The sequence below is a fragment of the Convolutriloba macropyga genome, chromosome 8 (assembly GCF_964194025.1).
Source record: "Convolutriloba macropyga chromosome 8, txConMacr16.3, whole genome shotgun sequence".
Taxonomy (NCBI): Eukaryota; Metazoa; Xenacoelomorpha; order Acoela; family Convolutidae; genus Convolutriloba; species Convolutriloba macropyga.
In genome coordinates, this window is record NC_134475.1 from 8,954,745 (window position 1) to 8,970,530 (window position 15,786).

The window sequence follows — 15,786 nt, forward strand, 5'->3', positions numbered from 1 at the left end:
CAATGTGGGTCATGAGAATCAATAGCCGCCCGGGTCTAGGAAAAATCGGAAAATATATGTAAGATAAGCGGTGAGAAGTGTTTTTTTTCTCACTCCCCATTAATTTCATCGCAACCACCGCTTATCTCACATAATTTGGACAATTTTTTCAGAGCGCTGAATTTATGTAAATTCACCGCTAAAATCAGCGCTGAAATTATGTATTTTCACCGCTACAAGGCAATAAAGTTTTTTTCACCGCATTCACCGCTTATCTTTACATAATTTTGCGTTGAATGGCGGTGACATCTCGACCTGGGCGCTATTTTTCGTCAATCCGCGAGGACGTTTATACTACTTGCATTAAAATAAGGAATTGTGAATAATTATTTCCAGCGTCGCTGAAGCCATTTGTTACACTGGTTGGGTGATGTACCGAGGCCTGCTCAGCTCGATCGCTGTCAAAAACAGCACCAGTAACCAGACAGCCACGTCTCTCTTCGCCCTTCATGTGTCATCCAGATCTTCAAATATTTCTGATTCCAGATATGCTAAGGATAATGTAGAAGATGTAGCACTCAGGATTTCACCCTGCTGGGCAAGGAATAAAGAGGTCATCTTCGGGGCCAGGTCACCCTTTGCGGCAGGTTTCAATATCTTGTCAAATGCTAGATATCAAGTGAGTAAGTAAATGATGCGCGAAAAAAAACCAGGTGTGAAACGAAGCTTGAATTATCTTGCTGATTTTTGAAATTTGCTGTTCAAGTCTAAAAGTGATAGTTAAAATTCCAGATTTGTATAAAATCAAGCGGTCTTTGAAATTGTTTCAAGTATTTAATTGCTCTCCAACGAAGTTAGCAGCTATTACATTAGTCATGTGGTCTTTTTTGTGCAATTTTTCGCATGACCACTTTTGTCCGCGAAAGTAAGATAAACGGGTTGTGATGGTCCCCCACCATCACAACCCAGGTTGAGATTCCAGACGGAATCAAGTAAACTCAAAACAAAGATGATCGCACGAGGGGGCGTCACGGGTTGAAAATTACATAAGCTGGAAACATCGAAAAACGCATGAAGCCTTAACATGAAAACACGAAAGTCTGGATATGAACGCACGAAGCTTTGAACATAAACTCACTAAAGTCTGGACATGAATGCTTCAAAATTTAGACATGAGTGCACATAAATCTGGACATTAACGCACAAATTATTTCAGTCATGTTAAAAAACACTGATGTTTATCAGATGACTTATAGCACTCTTACGCAAGAGTACACACTAAAATGGACGCCTTCAATGCTGAAAACTTAAATTTACTTGAGTTCAAAATAAATAGCAAAATGTCGAATGAGAAAAGATTTACACTCGTTGTTTTTGTTGTGTTTATGATTTTTGATTCTTGTGTTATAAAAAGTAGTTTAATTTGAAAAAAAAGCAAATTGTTATAACGCTTTCTTTGAGTTTGGGCAAAATTTTTCAAAATTCTACTAGCCAGTTCACGATTTTGAGGATTTTGAGGATGCACATACTAACTGAATCGATTATGCTAATTTTAAATACATAAGAGTGTTATTGCATTATGTTTGACTTTTAACGCAGGAAGGTCAGGACATGAACGCACAAAATCCTGTGAAGGTACAAAAGTCTGGTGAACGCATAAAATCTGGTGAGGGCACGAAAATATGTTGAACGCACGAAAGTTTTAACCAGAATTCATGAAAATCAGGTTAACGCACATAAGTCTGGTGAACACATGGAAGTTTCAACAGGAACGCATAAAAGTGTAATTGAAGCACGGAAGTCTGGACATAAAGTCTTTCCGTCTGGACCAGTCTGGATATAGAAATTTTCTGTCTGAGACAGTCTGGACATACCTGTTTTTGTCTGGCACCTCTGCGTGGGATTCACCACCTCTGCTTGACCAACTCACCCCAATATTAGCATCCCAGTTAGCTAATACTAAGGCCAACCGCTCGCCGAGCGTTAGAGAACAATTCGCCGGTCATTTGTCTGTTATTTTTACTTATTGACCAGAAGAACAAGTCAAGGTTCTCAGAGAATTATCATGCAAATTTTGTCAGGCAAGATTTTGGTAAGGTATCCAATTTTTGATATCCCAATAGCTTTTAAAAAATTCAGAACTTTACATTTTTTGGATTGGAGCTATATCTTTTCTCTTAAATTAGTGTTTTTTTTTGCATTTAAATTAAAGTTTAAAAAGTGTTTACAAAACTTTAAAATTTGCATGTGTTTGAACAACTTAAACAAAGGTAATAAGTAATGACACCTGGTCTGTAACTGAGGGGAGCATAACGTTCTGGGGTGAGGGAGGGCTGCACAAACGGAAAAGATCACAACTTTTTAAAAAGCCAAATTTACCAAATTTACTACTCCAAATTAGCTTTTAAAATGAAAAAGGTAGAGTGTTAAAAGTTTGAAAGCTGATCAAAAATCTCATCTTTCGTACCATTGTTGTTAACTTGGTTATTCTAACTCAATATTTTTCAGGGAATCGAGAGCATGCTTTTCACATCCGATATGAAGACAATTGCGTATGGAATATTCCAAATAGTGACAAAACTGTTGGAAAACCGCAAAAAAGACGCCGCGTTTGTGAAATTTCTGGGATTTGAGATCCTCGGAGAAAAGCAATTTTATGAAGTCAACACAATTTTCACAAGCGAAGTTCAAACGTGAGTCCGCGTGTGCTAATTAATTAATGCCCAGGTTGAGGTCACAGACCGAATCGACCTCTGATCAGACTCAGTCCAGCTCACATCTGTTATTTCTGCGCTCAAAATTAAATGACCTGGGTGGCCTTAGGAACACAGTTTAGCCTGACGAGACCTCAAACCGGTTTCCGTCTGGGACACCAAACTGGACGTTCTGTCTGTTATAATGAAAAGCAAACCTATTTCTCGTTAGTCGAAAAAAAATATTATAATGTAGTAAAAATAGTAAATCACATTTGTCTTCAACTTTTCTCATTCCAAATGTTTGTCTTCAATATGGTTTTTGGGGGACCGAATAGTGGTTTCTTCTAGTTCTCAGTTTTAATACTTTTACCCAAACACTAGCACTAAGTTAACAAAAAAATTAAAAAAATTAGCCAAATTTTTTTTCAAAAGTTATCGCTGAATTGACACCGCGACCCTGGCTTGTACATTTGAGCTAATTATTAGCTGAGTCGAAGACATCAACAACAAAAGCTTTAAAAAGTATGAGAACTTCTCAATTTTAAAATTTTTGCACATTGAGAGAAAAGTTTCCGACAACAATTGGTAATTTCACCAACTTCCACATACCCGGGTTGAGGTGTCAACGGCGAGAAATCTCTACAAAATATATCATTTTTCGGTTTTTTAGCAATGAAAGTTGTTCATTCGGCGACAAAAAATCACAGCTAAGAACCACAAATGTGGCATCCATTCAGCGCATTTACTCTAGATATCACACACACACACAAGTGAAAGTTACAGCTGAATTTTTCAGTCTGATTGAAGAGTCGTTCAAAGACATCTCAAATGTGAGCAATGAGAGTTCATTGAGTGAATTGGTCTTCGCAGTCAGGAGGGTGTACCAGTTGGGCATATCTGTCTGGATCAACACCCCCTCACTCCAGATCAAGAGGACAGACTCATTTGGAGGTCATAGTGTCAATGTAAGATTTCCATTTAAGATTTTTTTCAATTTAATCTTGCAAAGGGCAGTTTTCACACGTATTTAGCAGCCAAGGAGGTCCGAACCCATCCAGGCCAGGTCCCTGAACAAACCCACCCGGGTCAAGGTGTCAACGCTGAAAATCGCTTAAATTAAGCTCAAAATTAAGAAGAATTAAAAAATTTTAAATAATTAGAATTAAAAATTTTAATTTTTAAAATTAAGATTTGCGGTCGACTAATGGAAATACCGTGCTCGAACGAAAAAGTTAATAGGTTAATTGCCGATTAATTCAAATAATTAATTTTGAAATATAGTTTTTCGGAGGTCCTTGTTTTGTTTTAATTTGTTCTGTTTTTTCGAGAGAGTGTTTTGAGCCAGGTTTTTTTTTACCTAGTGCTCTGCTCAATTCTCCTAAAGTTATTTAATGTAATTCCACTACTGCCGGTCCCAAGACCGGAATGAAAACAGAGGAGGGTAAAAAAACATAACAAACTGGAAAATCTCAAAACGTCGTTTTTGTAACTTGACTTTGAGACTTTTCCGACAATAAGTTAGCTATGCTTTCAGACTAAAGTGCAACTTTGCCCTCTGATCAGTCGAATTCGCTCTAAAAATAACGTAAGGATTTCAGTGAGTAGCAGAGCGCCCGCATCTTAGAATTTTTGGGTAAAAAATTCACCACAGAGCGCCCGCATCTTAGCGATGAATGCGGTGAAAGCTTTGAATTTTTGTAAGATTTGCGGTTCTTAGAGGTAAATTTTTTTTCACCACATTCGACTGGTAGCGGTGAACTATTTTTTAAACCGCTACCAGGCGAATGCGGTGAAAAAAATCACCGCTAAAAATTGCAAATCGTACAAAAATTCACCGCTAAATTTACCAGAAGTCTTACAAAAATTCACCGCTTTCACCGCATTCATCGCTAAAAGATGCGGGCGCTTTGCGGTGAAATTTCATTTTCACCGCTATTTACCGCATTTCTTACATTATTTTTTAACAAAACCTTGACCCGGGCAGACGGAATCCAACGGTTATCTTGCAAGATCCTTTAAGATAAGCGTCCAATTTTGACTGAGGCAAAGCAAGCTCTGATCGGGCAAACTTCAAATGCACGAGGTGGAAATCTGCGCTCGGAATTATATGAACTTGATCAGTGTTCGAACGCACGAAAGTCTGGACAATCTTCTGAACTCAGTGTGATCAGAATTCACTTTGGTCTGAAATGGAACCTCAACCTGGGCTCTCATTCGCAAACTTATTGAAATATTAAAATTGATTCGTTCTTGAAACTGACAATTTGATAGGTTCTCTAGCTCATAGTTTTATAAGTTGACTTTCTTGCCCCCCCCCCCCCCGCACCATTCCGTTAATTTTCACTTACATTCACAGGAAAAATCAAAGAGTGAACCAAGTGAATGGAAAAAGGTCAAATGATAAACAAAATAATTCAATGTTAAGAAGGATAATATGTTATGGCACATGGCGTGAAAATGTGATGATATGATGATAGATAGGGACTGAGAAGATCTTTGTATTGACATCAAGACACAAGATCTTAGTCAATCAGTGCCCAAGATCAGGCCAAGATAATCAACAACGAAAGAAATGGAAAAAGCTATGGCACGTTACAAAATTGTAAAGGCACTCCGAAACAGGTTATTGCAATAACTTAGAAAATTTGGATCTATTCTGTTACCCCCCCCCCCCCCCCCCAGTATGTTTTTTATGACCCCCGGTTACAAATTATAGGTTGTTATATAGCACGTTACTATGTAAGAAAATAGCACGTGCGCTTGGGGGTCATAAAAAATTTATGCTCACTAAGCTGGGGGGGGGGGGGGGGGACAGAATAGATCCGAAAATTTAAATAAATCTTCGTTTTTTCAGCGACTGATTCTGGAACCCTTGCCCTACTTCGATTTCTACATGAAGTGGGCGAATCTGACGAACTCGGTTGAGAAGACAGACAAATTTAATTGGCCTGGCAGCCGCTCATACAAGTAACGCATATTCCACTTTTTATCTCCCACCCCCCTTCTCTTCTCTTCCACCCCCCACACCCCCCCCCCCCCCAACTTTTTCTCTTCCACCCTTAAGTTTTCAAAACTAAGTTTCAAAAATGTGAGAAAAATCTTTCTAATTTTGTTTAAAAATCGGCAAAGGCTTGACTTCTCATCATTTAATAAGTATAAAATAACTAACTTGAAGTGTCATAGCGCTAGAGTTTAATTTGTAATGATTGTACAAAATAAAAAACCCCCCAGAATTAGGCTATATTTTGTACACTTTTTTGAAGATTAAAAAGCGTTCAAAGTGATATTTTCTGCACTTTTCTTAGAAATAATGAACGAGTTGTGCTAAAATTGTTTCCTCCAAACAAGGTCACTCCGTTTGAAATTACTGACAGCTTCTAGCGGTTATCGAGAACCAGAATTTTTAAATGGCCAATATTCATTCTGAAATTTTAACTTTGTCAATTGTGACTTTAGTGCATCCTACAACTGTGGCGCTCACGTGATCTACTACCCCATGCACTTCACCTATGTGCCCAGATATTCGAGTGGCGACACTTTGTGGACTGTTGATGCTGCCACTTTTGGACAGTCCATTACCAATACCCTCTATGACATTCTAATGGACCCCACAGTTGCAAGTCAGTGTGTGTATACCAAAGCCTCTTCCCATCTGGAGTTGCCAAGATAGTCGCGAAAAAGTTAATCGAGAAACAGTTGCTTCTGTTACTTCTGTTTTCGAACATTGGACTCAAATATAGACAAAAATCTAGTAAAATCAATTTATCCATTGCAACTAAAATGTTGTCTCGAAAATTAAATATCAACAGGCCATATCTCAATTATATCGGCAAAATAGTAAGATCTCATGTTAGGACAATCTGCCAAGAAAACGAAAAAAAATTGTCCGAAACTTAAAAAAATTGTTTAATTTTTCTTTTTCTTTTTTTAAAAAAAGTTAACTGTACCCTCTCGTTCACAATGGAGATAGATACAGTGTACCAATTGTTCAAACTATTTTTATTTCTGTTTTTTTTTCGGCTACAATGGTTTAACAAAAACAAACATTTTTTAATTAAGCATGTCAAAAACGAATGCCACACAGTTCTGCTGAAAACTTTTTGATGCAAATTTTTAAGAAAAACCATTAATTTTTGGCTTTGCTTAATTGTTTTTTTCTGTCTATTCCGCAAATTTTCGTACGTGTTTCTGCTCGATCATCTCCTGTGAAGTATTCCTCAAATTACTGATGCTGTTTTTTTGTAATCTGAATATGCCCCTGAAAACCATTAATCAGAACTAGGAAAAACTATTTTGATAAATTTAGATTAAAATAGCCAGGAAAAAATTCAAATAGAATCCTCGCTCATACATTAAACTGCTTTTAATTTCAAATTTCAACAAGCAGTTATTCCCTGAAGCGGTTTGAAGCCATTATTGATCACTATGTGCACCATTTAAAAATTTTGTTTCATTGCTCCAACATTTGAGCGTTCTTTTAAGATTTGTGCCCTAGACTTTCTGATCTCAGCGTTATCCAAATTTAAGTCCCGCGTATAATTTTTTAAACAGCTGAGCTTAATTTTTCCAACTTACGGATGAAGAACAATTAGAAAGTGACAAAAACTGATTTCAAATGGATTATTTCAAGTGTTTATAAAGGCCTATAATAAGCTCTAATAACATAATGGTTATCGCGTTTGTAAACTTCGCTTCAGCTGTTTTCATTAGCCTAGTTATCGATCAATTCATCTGATATGAATTGGTTATATTTGGCCCGATTTTAAAGAAGCATTCTGAGGCAAACTTTCACTCGTCGAGTCAAAATTCATCTAAACTTTGATGCTATTGGTTGAATTTTACATTAACCTTTATATTTTCTTGCAAAGTAAATGTTGCCCTTCCCCACCTCAATTAGTATGTTAAAAATATAATCGCATCAAAGACTGTAATCCGACCATGAAATTCGGAAGAAATTGCTTAATCCAGCGCCTTTAACAAATATAAAGGCATCATCAAGAAAAAATATGCAAGCCTAAGCTTCTGAAAAAAAGCTGTTCTAACTTTTGAGTAGTTCAAAAATCCTGAGGCTTTTTCAGCAATATGGGTTTTAACTATTTTATTAATAGTTGAAGAAATGTTATCTAAAATACGCATAACCTAAGAGTAAGTAAAGGATAATTTTCTCCATCTTCCAACGATCTACCTTGTTACTAAAACAAGGATATTGTTTTTATATATGTCATCTCAAGTTTTGTTTCTCAGTTAACGAGACCATCGAGCTAAAAATTTCTCAGCTAAAAAGTCCATTAAGAAAAAATGGCTGAATAAAAGCTTTGAATAAAACTTTGAAGTTGTATCTATGGTTTTTTTGCGCAGAACAATCGAGCTTCTTTACAGAAAACAACTATGCAGTAATTTTCTTTTGTATTGAGCTAGCTCACTTATTCGAAAGCTGAAAAAGAGTGTTTAAGGCTAAAATATCCGTTATTAGAAAAGTATGAAAGTATTTAGTTCAGTTTTAAAAGAACAGAATATTTGTCCATAGATTAAATCATATCTTTTTTGAAGCAAAATATAGTAATCTAATTCGGGAGAAGTTTTTTTTGCTCAATAATATCTAATGTTTGGAGATGAAATAAATTTAAATTGTTTTTTTCTGAACTCATTCCGCCTATTTCATTTATATTACCTGGCCATAAAACTTTTTCAAGACAACAAATCGTTGACAAGTTTCTGCGTAAATAGATAAGCGTTAAATAAAAGATGTCGGAACAATGAGTGATCAACCGGTATAAAACGTGAAGTTTTAACCACCAGACCTTTACGCCCCGACATCTCCTCAGTCGCTTCCCCATGGCATCTTCTGTCCACCCTCCTCTAACTGGTGATTTAGACCCCCCTCTCGTCCAGCTTGTCCAACACTACTCCCCTTCGCTTGAACCCAGCCCATAAGCTTGAAACCCCTCCGCTCACACGCTAATGCCAGTGCTCTTTAGTTTCAGCTAGCTACCACCAAAAAGAACCGCTCACCGGTTTTTGAGAGCAGTTTACCCGACGTTAGTTGGTGATGTTTGGTTTTAGTTAGACGAAAACGACAAAAATCGGCAAGTTTTGCTTAGAATCCTGGGTACGATCAGTTTTCAAATAAAGTAAATTGCCTGTGCATTCGGTTCCAAAGCTAAAGGGTAAAACAATGTCATTTTGCATGTACACTTCTATCGTGATCTAGCAATTTAATGAGCTGAATCTCTATTAAAATCAAAATGTGTGCTTTAATTTTACGACAAAATTTTAACTGAAAAGGTGAAAACTGTTGAAATAGTTAAGAAATGTTGAAAAACAAGCTAAGAAATGAATGTCAAAAAAAGTCTGCAGTTCGTGAAATAATTCTCATGAGGAATTACAATATAATGTGCTGACTTCATTTTTTGTCGACTACATTGAAAACAAAGAATTAAACATTTGTACAGAAATCAGCGATTTCTTGCATTTGCAACGGATTTTAGTAAACAATTTCTTTTATTTAACATCAAACATAGCAACGCTTGCCTAGGTCTAAAGCCGATTTTTCTAAAACTTGAATTGATGATTTCGAAAAAATCTAGTACTATTATGTACGTCCTAATTTTAAAGAGCATAAACGCAAAGTTTTTCTTTGGTAATTTTTGTTCGGTCTTCTGGACTAGGGTAAGGTAAAATTTTGCAAAAATTCTTTGACCAAAACCTATTATTAAAATTATTGCTTTTCATAGATTGATAAAAATTATATTATTCTACATCAGCAGTGCATGTTGTAAGTTTTTGTTGATAGCAAGGGTCAATAGAAATTTATCAGTCGCAAAGTTCTTGATAGAAGTTTGAAGATTTACAATCATACAAAGCTCTCAAAAGTGCGCTATTAAGACTTTGTTCACTTTTACGGGTCAAAGCTTGAACTTCGTCGAATGTTGATGTGGGTGCGTGTATATTGAATTTAACTTTAGGTTTGCGGACCGTTGTAAAAGTATGGACATTTTCTTCCGAGGTCAAGCCGAAAATTTTTCTTAAACTGAATCGAGTCTTTCCAAATAATACTTGCGCTCTCAGGTTTGCTTAGTTTGTGAAATTTTACCTACTGCGCCAAAACGGTCGCTCGCAAAATTTTAGATCGAGCCGAAATCAAGTACGCCATTTAATGTCGAGCCAGAGACACATTGTTTTTGGTCGAGCCGAAACAGAAGACAGAAATTTCGGTTCCAGCTTAAATCGGAGACATTCTATTAAGATGGCAGTCGTTTTAGGAGTTTCCTTAAGTTGCTAAAGTCAACCGAGGACGGTCTTTTCATATGGTACCAAATGGGGTTGGAATGATCTTTTAAAATTATCGCTGCTTTAAACGGGTTAGAGTTTGTTAAAGATGTTAGAGTTTTTGTCATTTAATGACCACCCGGTCATTAAATGACAAAAATTAATTTTATTCCGCTTATGCTTCAGAATTCCACGGATTTATCCCAGTGAGCCTGGACGCAATTTTTCTGGACAGTTGTTTGAGACGGATAGAGAGCCAGCTGAAAAAAGTGACCTCCAAGTACAACTTGACATATGACCCCAATAACTTCAAACGACTGCTCTTCGGATACTTAGTTCTGTCAGAGTTCAACAAGATTCCTCAGTACAACATCGGCGGACTGATCAAAATCATTGTTAGTTTTCAGTAGCCGTGGAAGTAATGGTCAAGTGACTCTGCTTGAAGTCACTGAGAACTTCTGGCGTTTATCGAGAACTGCGAAGCGAGAACTTCGAAGTGACTTCTGCAGAGTCACTTAACCATGCTTAAAACACGAAACGCGCACATTTTAAAATGCCGAAAATAAGTCAACGGGAGTCAACTTCTCGCTAAGTAGCAACTTCTGGCATTTTAACTTCTGGCACTGCAGACTTTCGGCATTTTAAAATGTGCACTTTAGTGTTTTAACAAAGTTTGCAGCAATTATTCTTGGCGTCTTGATTAAATACTCTCAAACGAGGCAAAGAAATTAAATGAGCCTTGCTGGTCTTTTTAAGGAATCTTTTATACTGCTGCCCCCATAATTGGCGTAATTAGCGGTGTAAAGGGAAATTCTGATGTTGTGGATTACCCATCCCTGTCAATCGCCTACCGTTCTATCCCCATCCCCATTTTCTCGCCCTTTTCCGCTTAGCAAGTGAAAAAAGTCCCCTAAGCTTAAACTACCGACTACAAAGTCCGATCCTCTATAATCATTCGAAAAAATAGTCGATTGTGTTTTCCTAGTGTTTAGATTTTTTTCGATTGTGCCCCTCCCCCCAGCTTAGTGGGTGCATAATATTTGCAACTCCAGAGGTGCCATAATTTTACATAATGATTTACTATGCAAAAACACTTGCTCTGTAACTGCGGGTGCATAACGTACTGGGGAGGGGGGATGGCACAAACGAAGATCCCATTTATATTTTTTCCTTTATTGACTTTTGTTTGTCTAAGGTTTTGGCATCTTTTCCGTTTGTGCCCCCCCCCCCCCCCAAGCTTAGTGGGTACATATTGATTATTTGCACCCCACAGACGCACGTGCCATAATTTTACATAATGATTTAATATGTAATAACATGTGCTCTGTAATTTGGGGAGCATAACGTAGTTGGGGGGGGGGGGGGGGGGGTTGGCACAAAAGGAAAAGATCCGGCATTTGAGTGACCCTTGAATGCCTAACGTTAAATTGATATTAAACAAAATTGGTAGCATTTACATCCTTCCTGCAGTCGTTTTTATGCGATCTTCCACTCGACCGATTTTAAGTCTGACCCTTTTAACATTTCGTCTTCAAAAAGGAAAAAAAAAACAGGAAACCTCTATATGGACTTCAGTTTTCTATTAGCCTTTTAGCTTATTAAACTCTAACTGTACGCTGAGACACACCCGGAGTAGCTTAGGGACATCAATTTATGATGTGTGGGGTGGTTCATAGAGTTTGGCAGCCTCAGTTCCTCTTCAGTCCTGCAACTTCACTCCCTAACCCCACTGCACGCCCCACTCGCATTCATTTAACCCCCACCCTCACGTCGTTCCATATGTAACCCACTGCTCCCCCCCCCCTCCTTCGCGCTCCCTTGTTCCCTCCCTCTCGTGTGGTCTCCCTCGCGCATTCACCCCACAATCTTTCAAGTCAGCTAAAGCTAATCTCTTTACACAGTTGCTAGCTTTTAACGAAGCCATCCTCTCGCCAAAAATTTGAGAGCAGTTCAACTGAATTTAGTCGACTAAGTTTTGATTTTTGCTTGATCTGAATTACTCTTGCATTCAACTTGAAACATTTTCGCTCAATTTGAGGCAGTTTACTGCCATAAATTGAGCAGATGGGGTACCATTTTTCACTTCAAGAATTCGTTTTAACATATAAAAAAACTAACAACGTGGTTTTTATTAAGCAGTCAATTAAGCAGTCAATCTGACAATATTAAGCAGTCAATTTTATGCTAATCAATTTGCGAAAACATCTATTTTAAACTGCACGCGGAAGAAGCCCCAGTGAACACAATGCCCTATGAGATCCTATGAGATCATTTTGAGATCCTTATGAGATCCTATGAGACAACAAAAATGATCTGTTTTTGAGAGTTTTTATCAAGTAAGATCTCTGAAGCCGAATGATAATCGTTTAAAATCTTATCAAAACTTACACGATAAAAATTTCCGAAATGACTGGTGTATTTTATTCGAGTAACCAGCCATCAAAAATTCCTATCAATTAAAGAAGCTAATATATGAACTTGTGAAAAGGGTGATCTTGTAAATTTGAGATAATCAACCATTGTGTCTAAAGTTCTTTGTAATAATCTATAAGGTCACATGTGACGTCATAAAAATCATAAGATTTTGCCTCACGCATTCCTTGAATGAAGCTTGAGAAATCACGTATGACAAATCACGTATTCCAGGAAAAAAGAAACCCTGGTTTGCCCAGATTTCTAATTAAATGTAAATACTTAATATATTTTTTAATATAGTCTATTCTATGATTTGAATACAACATCGTTTTAGCGTCACTTAGCTCTAGCGCAAATTACCTTGAAGGCGCATACTATTTTATCAGCTTTAGTTAGAATTTATTAACATTTTTATGCAATTCAGTGACAGTTTATTCTCCAAAACGCATAAAATTAGAATCTCTGTGGCGTAAACTGAACACAACATGAAAGACAGCTAAGTGCGGTTTTTAGTTAGTTAATATCATTATCGTAAGATTTGATTTGAAGCTCCATTTGATGCGATATGAAGTGCAAAAAAGCGTGACAGCGAGAGCGCCAAACAAAACCGCATGAGGCTTCTGAAGAATGACAAATATATTGTTTATTTACAAAAGGGGACCCCCGGGGCCAGCCTTTTTTCATGTCAGAAGTAGTTTTTAACAAAAAAAGGTATTTTGATGTTTATAATTTGGTAGTTTTCGAGACGTTAACAAGATTACGCTTCATAAAAATGAGAAGTAAACACTCAAAATAGACAATAAAGAGGTTATGTTGTCTGTGTGTTCACGTCATATAAGCCCCAGTTATTCGAGTTTTCTGTCGTGAAAACATCTTACAAATTACTGACTAAAAGTGTCTCGTAGGACTAAACTTAAGCTAACTTGTCAATAATGAACCTCGCGAGGAGTTTATGAGACAAGAATGATAAAATTTCTGATGAAATTCTTGCATTCAAGTTCATCGTATTTTAGCTGAGTTGTCATTTGTTTAATATATAGAATATTGTAAGAAGGAGCTCATGAGACGGCAAACATAACAGAAAATTTCGAATAACTTCTATTGTTTCAAGTAAAAAAAAACTGGCAAGACATTCACGATCTAATCACTCTTTAAAGACACGTTACATCATAATTTACGACATTCCGATCAATTTTATGTATCATCACAAAGTTTCACGGTAGTTCAAAGTTTGAAGAAAAAATAAATAGATCAGAGGTAATAAAAAAAACGACTCAAATTCAAAAAGTTAACTAAAATGATACCGAATTAATAATTTCCCTTTGACAACAAAAACGGCTGAGCTATTTTGAGTATTTCTAAACCGTGTTGAGAGCTGGGAGGGATAATCAAGAATTTCTGTTCAAACTAAGTAATGAAATCTGTCTGGCTGATCCTATTTGATGGTTGTTTTTATTAATAGCCACGGTCAGCCTCTCAATGGCTATTATTCAGGCGTTCTCCTTTTTACAAATCAAAGAATTTGAATTGTATCGGGGCGCCGTCTTTTTTAAAATTTTTTAAGATCTGTTCCCACATTTTGATCACGCCGAAACAGGAAATGGAGCAAGAAAGCGAGTGGTTTTTTTAAAGTAGAGTGAGAAAACGGCGTTTGAACAAAAATTCATGTTAGTGACTTTTTGCCAGTGATTTTCTTGCTAGTGACTTTTTGTTCACATGCGGCAATTCCACATTGGTTTCTGCTGTTATCGATTTTTGTATCGAATTTTTTTTCTCAATGTGTTTCCAATCCATTCATAGTTCTTTCTAGGCCTAGTTTTTTGTTTCAACCAAACTTCCGTTTCTCGCTACTGATCTTTTTGTTCACATGCGGTATTTTAAGTTTGATTCGTTTTTGAACAAATTCACTCAATATCCGTTATAGGTTTAAATTTTTGTTTAGTCAATAAAAAATTTTTTAATTGAACGTCAGGACTTGTCCTGCTCTGTTTTTTTTATTTTTTAAGATCTGTTCACACATTTTCATGATTTTTGAAGTCAAATTGCAATAGTGATTTTGGTCACACCGAAAAATGAAGTGGATTGAGAAAGCGAGTGATTTGGGTGCGTGATTTTTTTCACTCTCATTTTAAAGTAAAGTGAGAAAACGGTGTTTGAACAAAAATTTGCTCTCTCGCTAGTGATTTTTTGATCACATTCGGCAATTTCACTTCGATTTTTACTGTTTTTTTTTCAATTTTTGGATCTGATTGTTTTCTTAGTGGTTTTCTCAATCCATTTATAGTTCATTCTAGGCCTAGTTTTTTTGAACTTACCATTCTTGCTAAGGGTTTGTTGTTCACATGCGGCATTTTAACATTGATTTTCTTTTTTCTTTTTTGGTTTTGTGAGCCGATTGTTTTCAAAATTATCTCATCAATTCACTCTTATTCCGCTCTCGCTCTAGTCTTTTGTTTATTCAATGAAAATTTTTTGATTTGTAAGTCAGGATTTGTCCTTCTATGTTTTTTTGCTTTACGTTTTGATCACTTTTTTCTTTTTAAATAAGTCACAATTTTCAGGCTTGACTTCTGACTTACTTCACTCGCTGCTTCAACTGAATAGAAATTTAATTCTTTCACGCATTCAATTACGCAATGTGGTCAATACTGTCAAAGTCAAAAGATCAAAAACAAAAGAGACGGGATAAACCGATAGAGCTCGGTCAATTAAGTCATTGAGATTTAGGTAATCAAACTTTAATAGAGTGTTTGCTAGCTGACATTGGTAATAAATTTATTATTTTTCTGTTTAGAAGCTGGCCTAAGTATATTTCTAGAATCCAACTGAACCTGCAAGCCAAATAAGAACACTTTTTGATACTGAAAAAAAAACAGAAAAAAAAATTCGGTCAATTTATACCTTCTTTCTTTTTTCTGTTTCAATCGCGATGTGCATCAAGCACGTCAACGCCGGCTATTGTCCGACAATCTGCCGGCTATGTTTCGTTCTTGGTGGCTTTCATTTGCTACATTGGGCCGATCTTTTGGGCTTAGCTGAGATATTAAAAAACGTGAGAATTCTTGCATGAAAATTGCAATTTTTCGCTGAAAAACAGTTAATATGATATGTTGACAGACCTTAAACACATTGATGAGATTTTGGGTCAAATGAGTTGGACAGAATGTTTTTTAATAGAAAACTCTTTGACAGTCTCTGTCTTTTTATATAGTGACAATTATTATTAATTTATCCACAATAAACACAAACTGACGCTGCGTAATTAAAAATCATTTTTGCGATTTTTGTGCTGTTTTGGATTTTTAAGAGACTAAAACTAGTATAATCGATTGTCTTTTCTTTGTCTCAAACTGTTTGACCTGTGAAAATTCCGCTCACGAGAATGTTAACCAAGTGAGGTCTGATCAGTAGAAAACAAAATTCTGGA

The 15,786-nt window shown here is 36.4% G+C and overlaps 1 protein-coding gene across 1 annotated transcript in view; it reads left to right on the plus strand.

Moving 5' to 3' along the window:
* LOC142344356 (uncharacterized) overlaps positions 1-15,786 on the plus strand; it is a 33,139-nt gene that overhangs the window by 13,114 nt on the left and 4,239 nt on the right. Inside the window, exons 4-9 of the mRNA XM_075395944.1 lie at positions 376-658; positions 2,488-2,672; positions 3,472-3,640; positions 5,530-5,642; positions 6,132-6,295; positions 10,131-10,339. Of these exons, the coding sequence (XP_075252059.1) occupies positions 376-658; positions 2,488-2,672; positions 3,472-3,640; positions 5,530-5,642; positions 6,132-6,295; positions 10,131-10,339 (1,123 nt within the window). The remainder of the gene's footprint in view (positions 1-375; positions 659-2,487; positions 2,673-3,471; positions 3,641-5,529; positions 5,643-6,131; positions 6,296-10,130; positions 10,340-15,786) is intronic.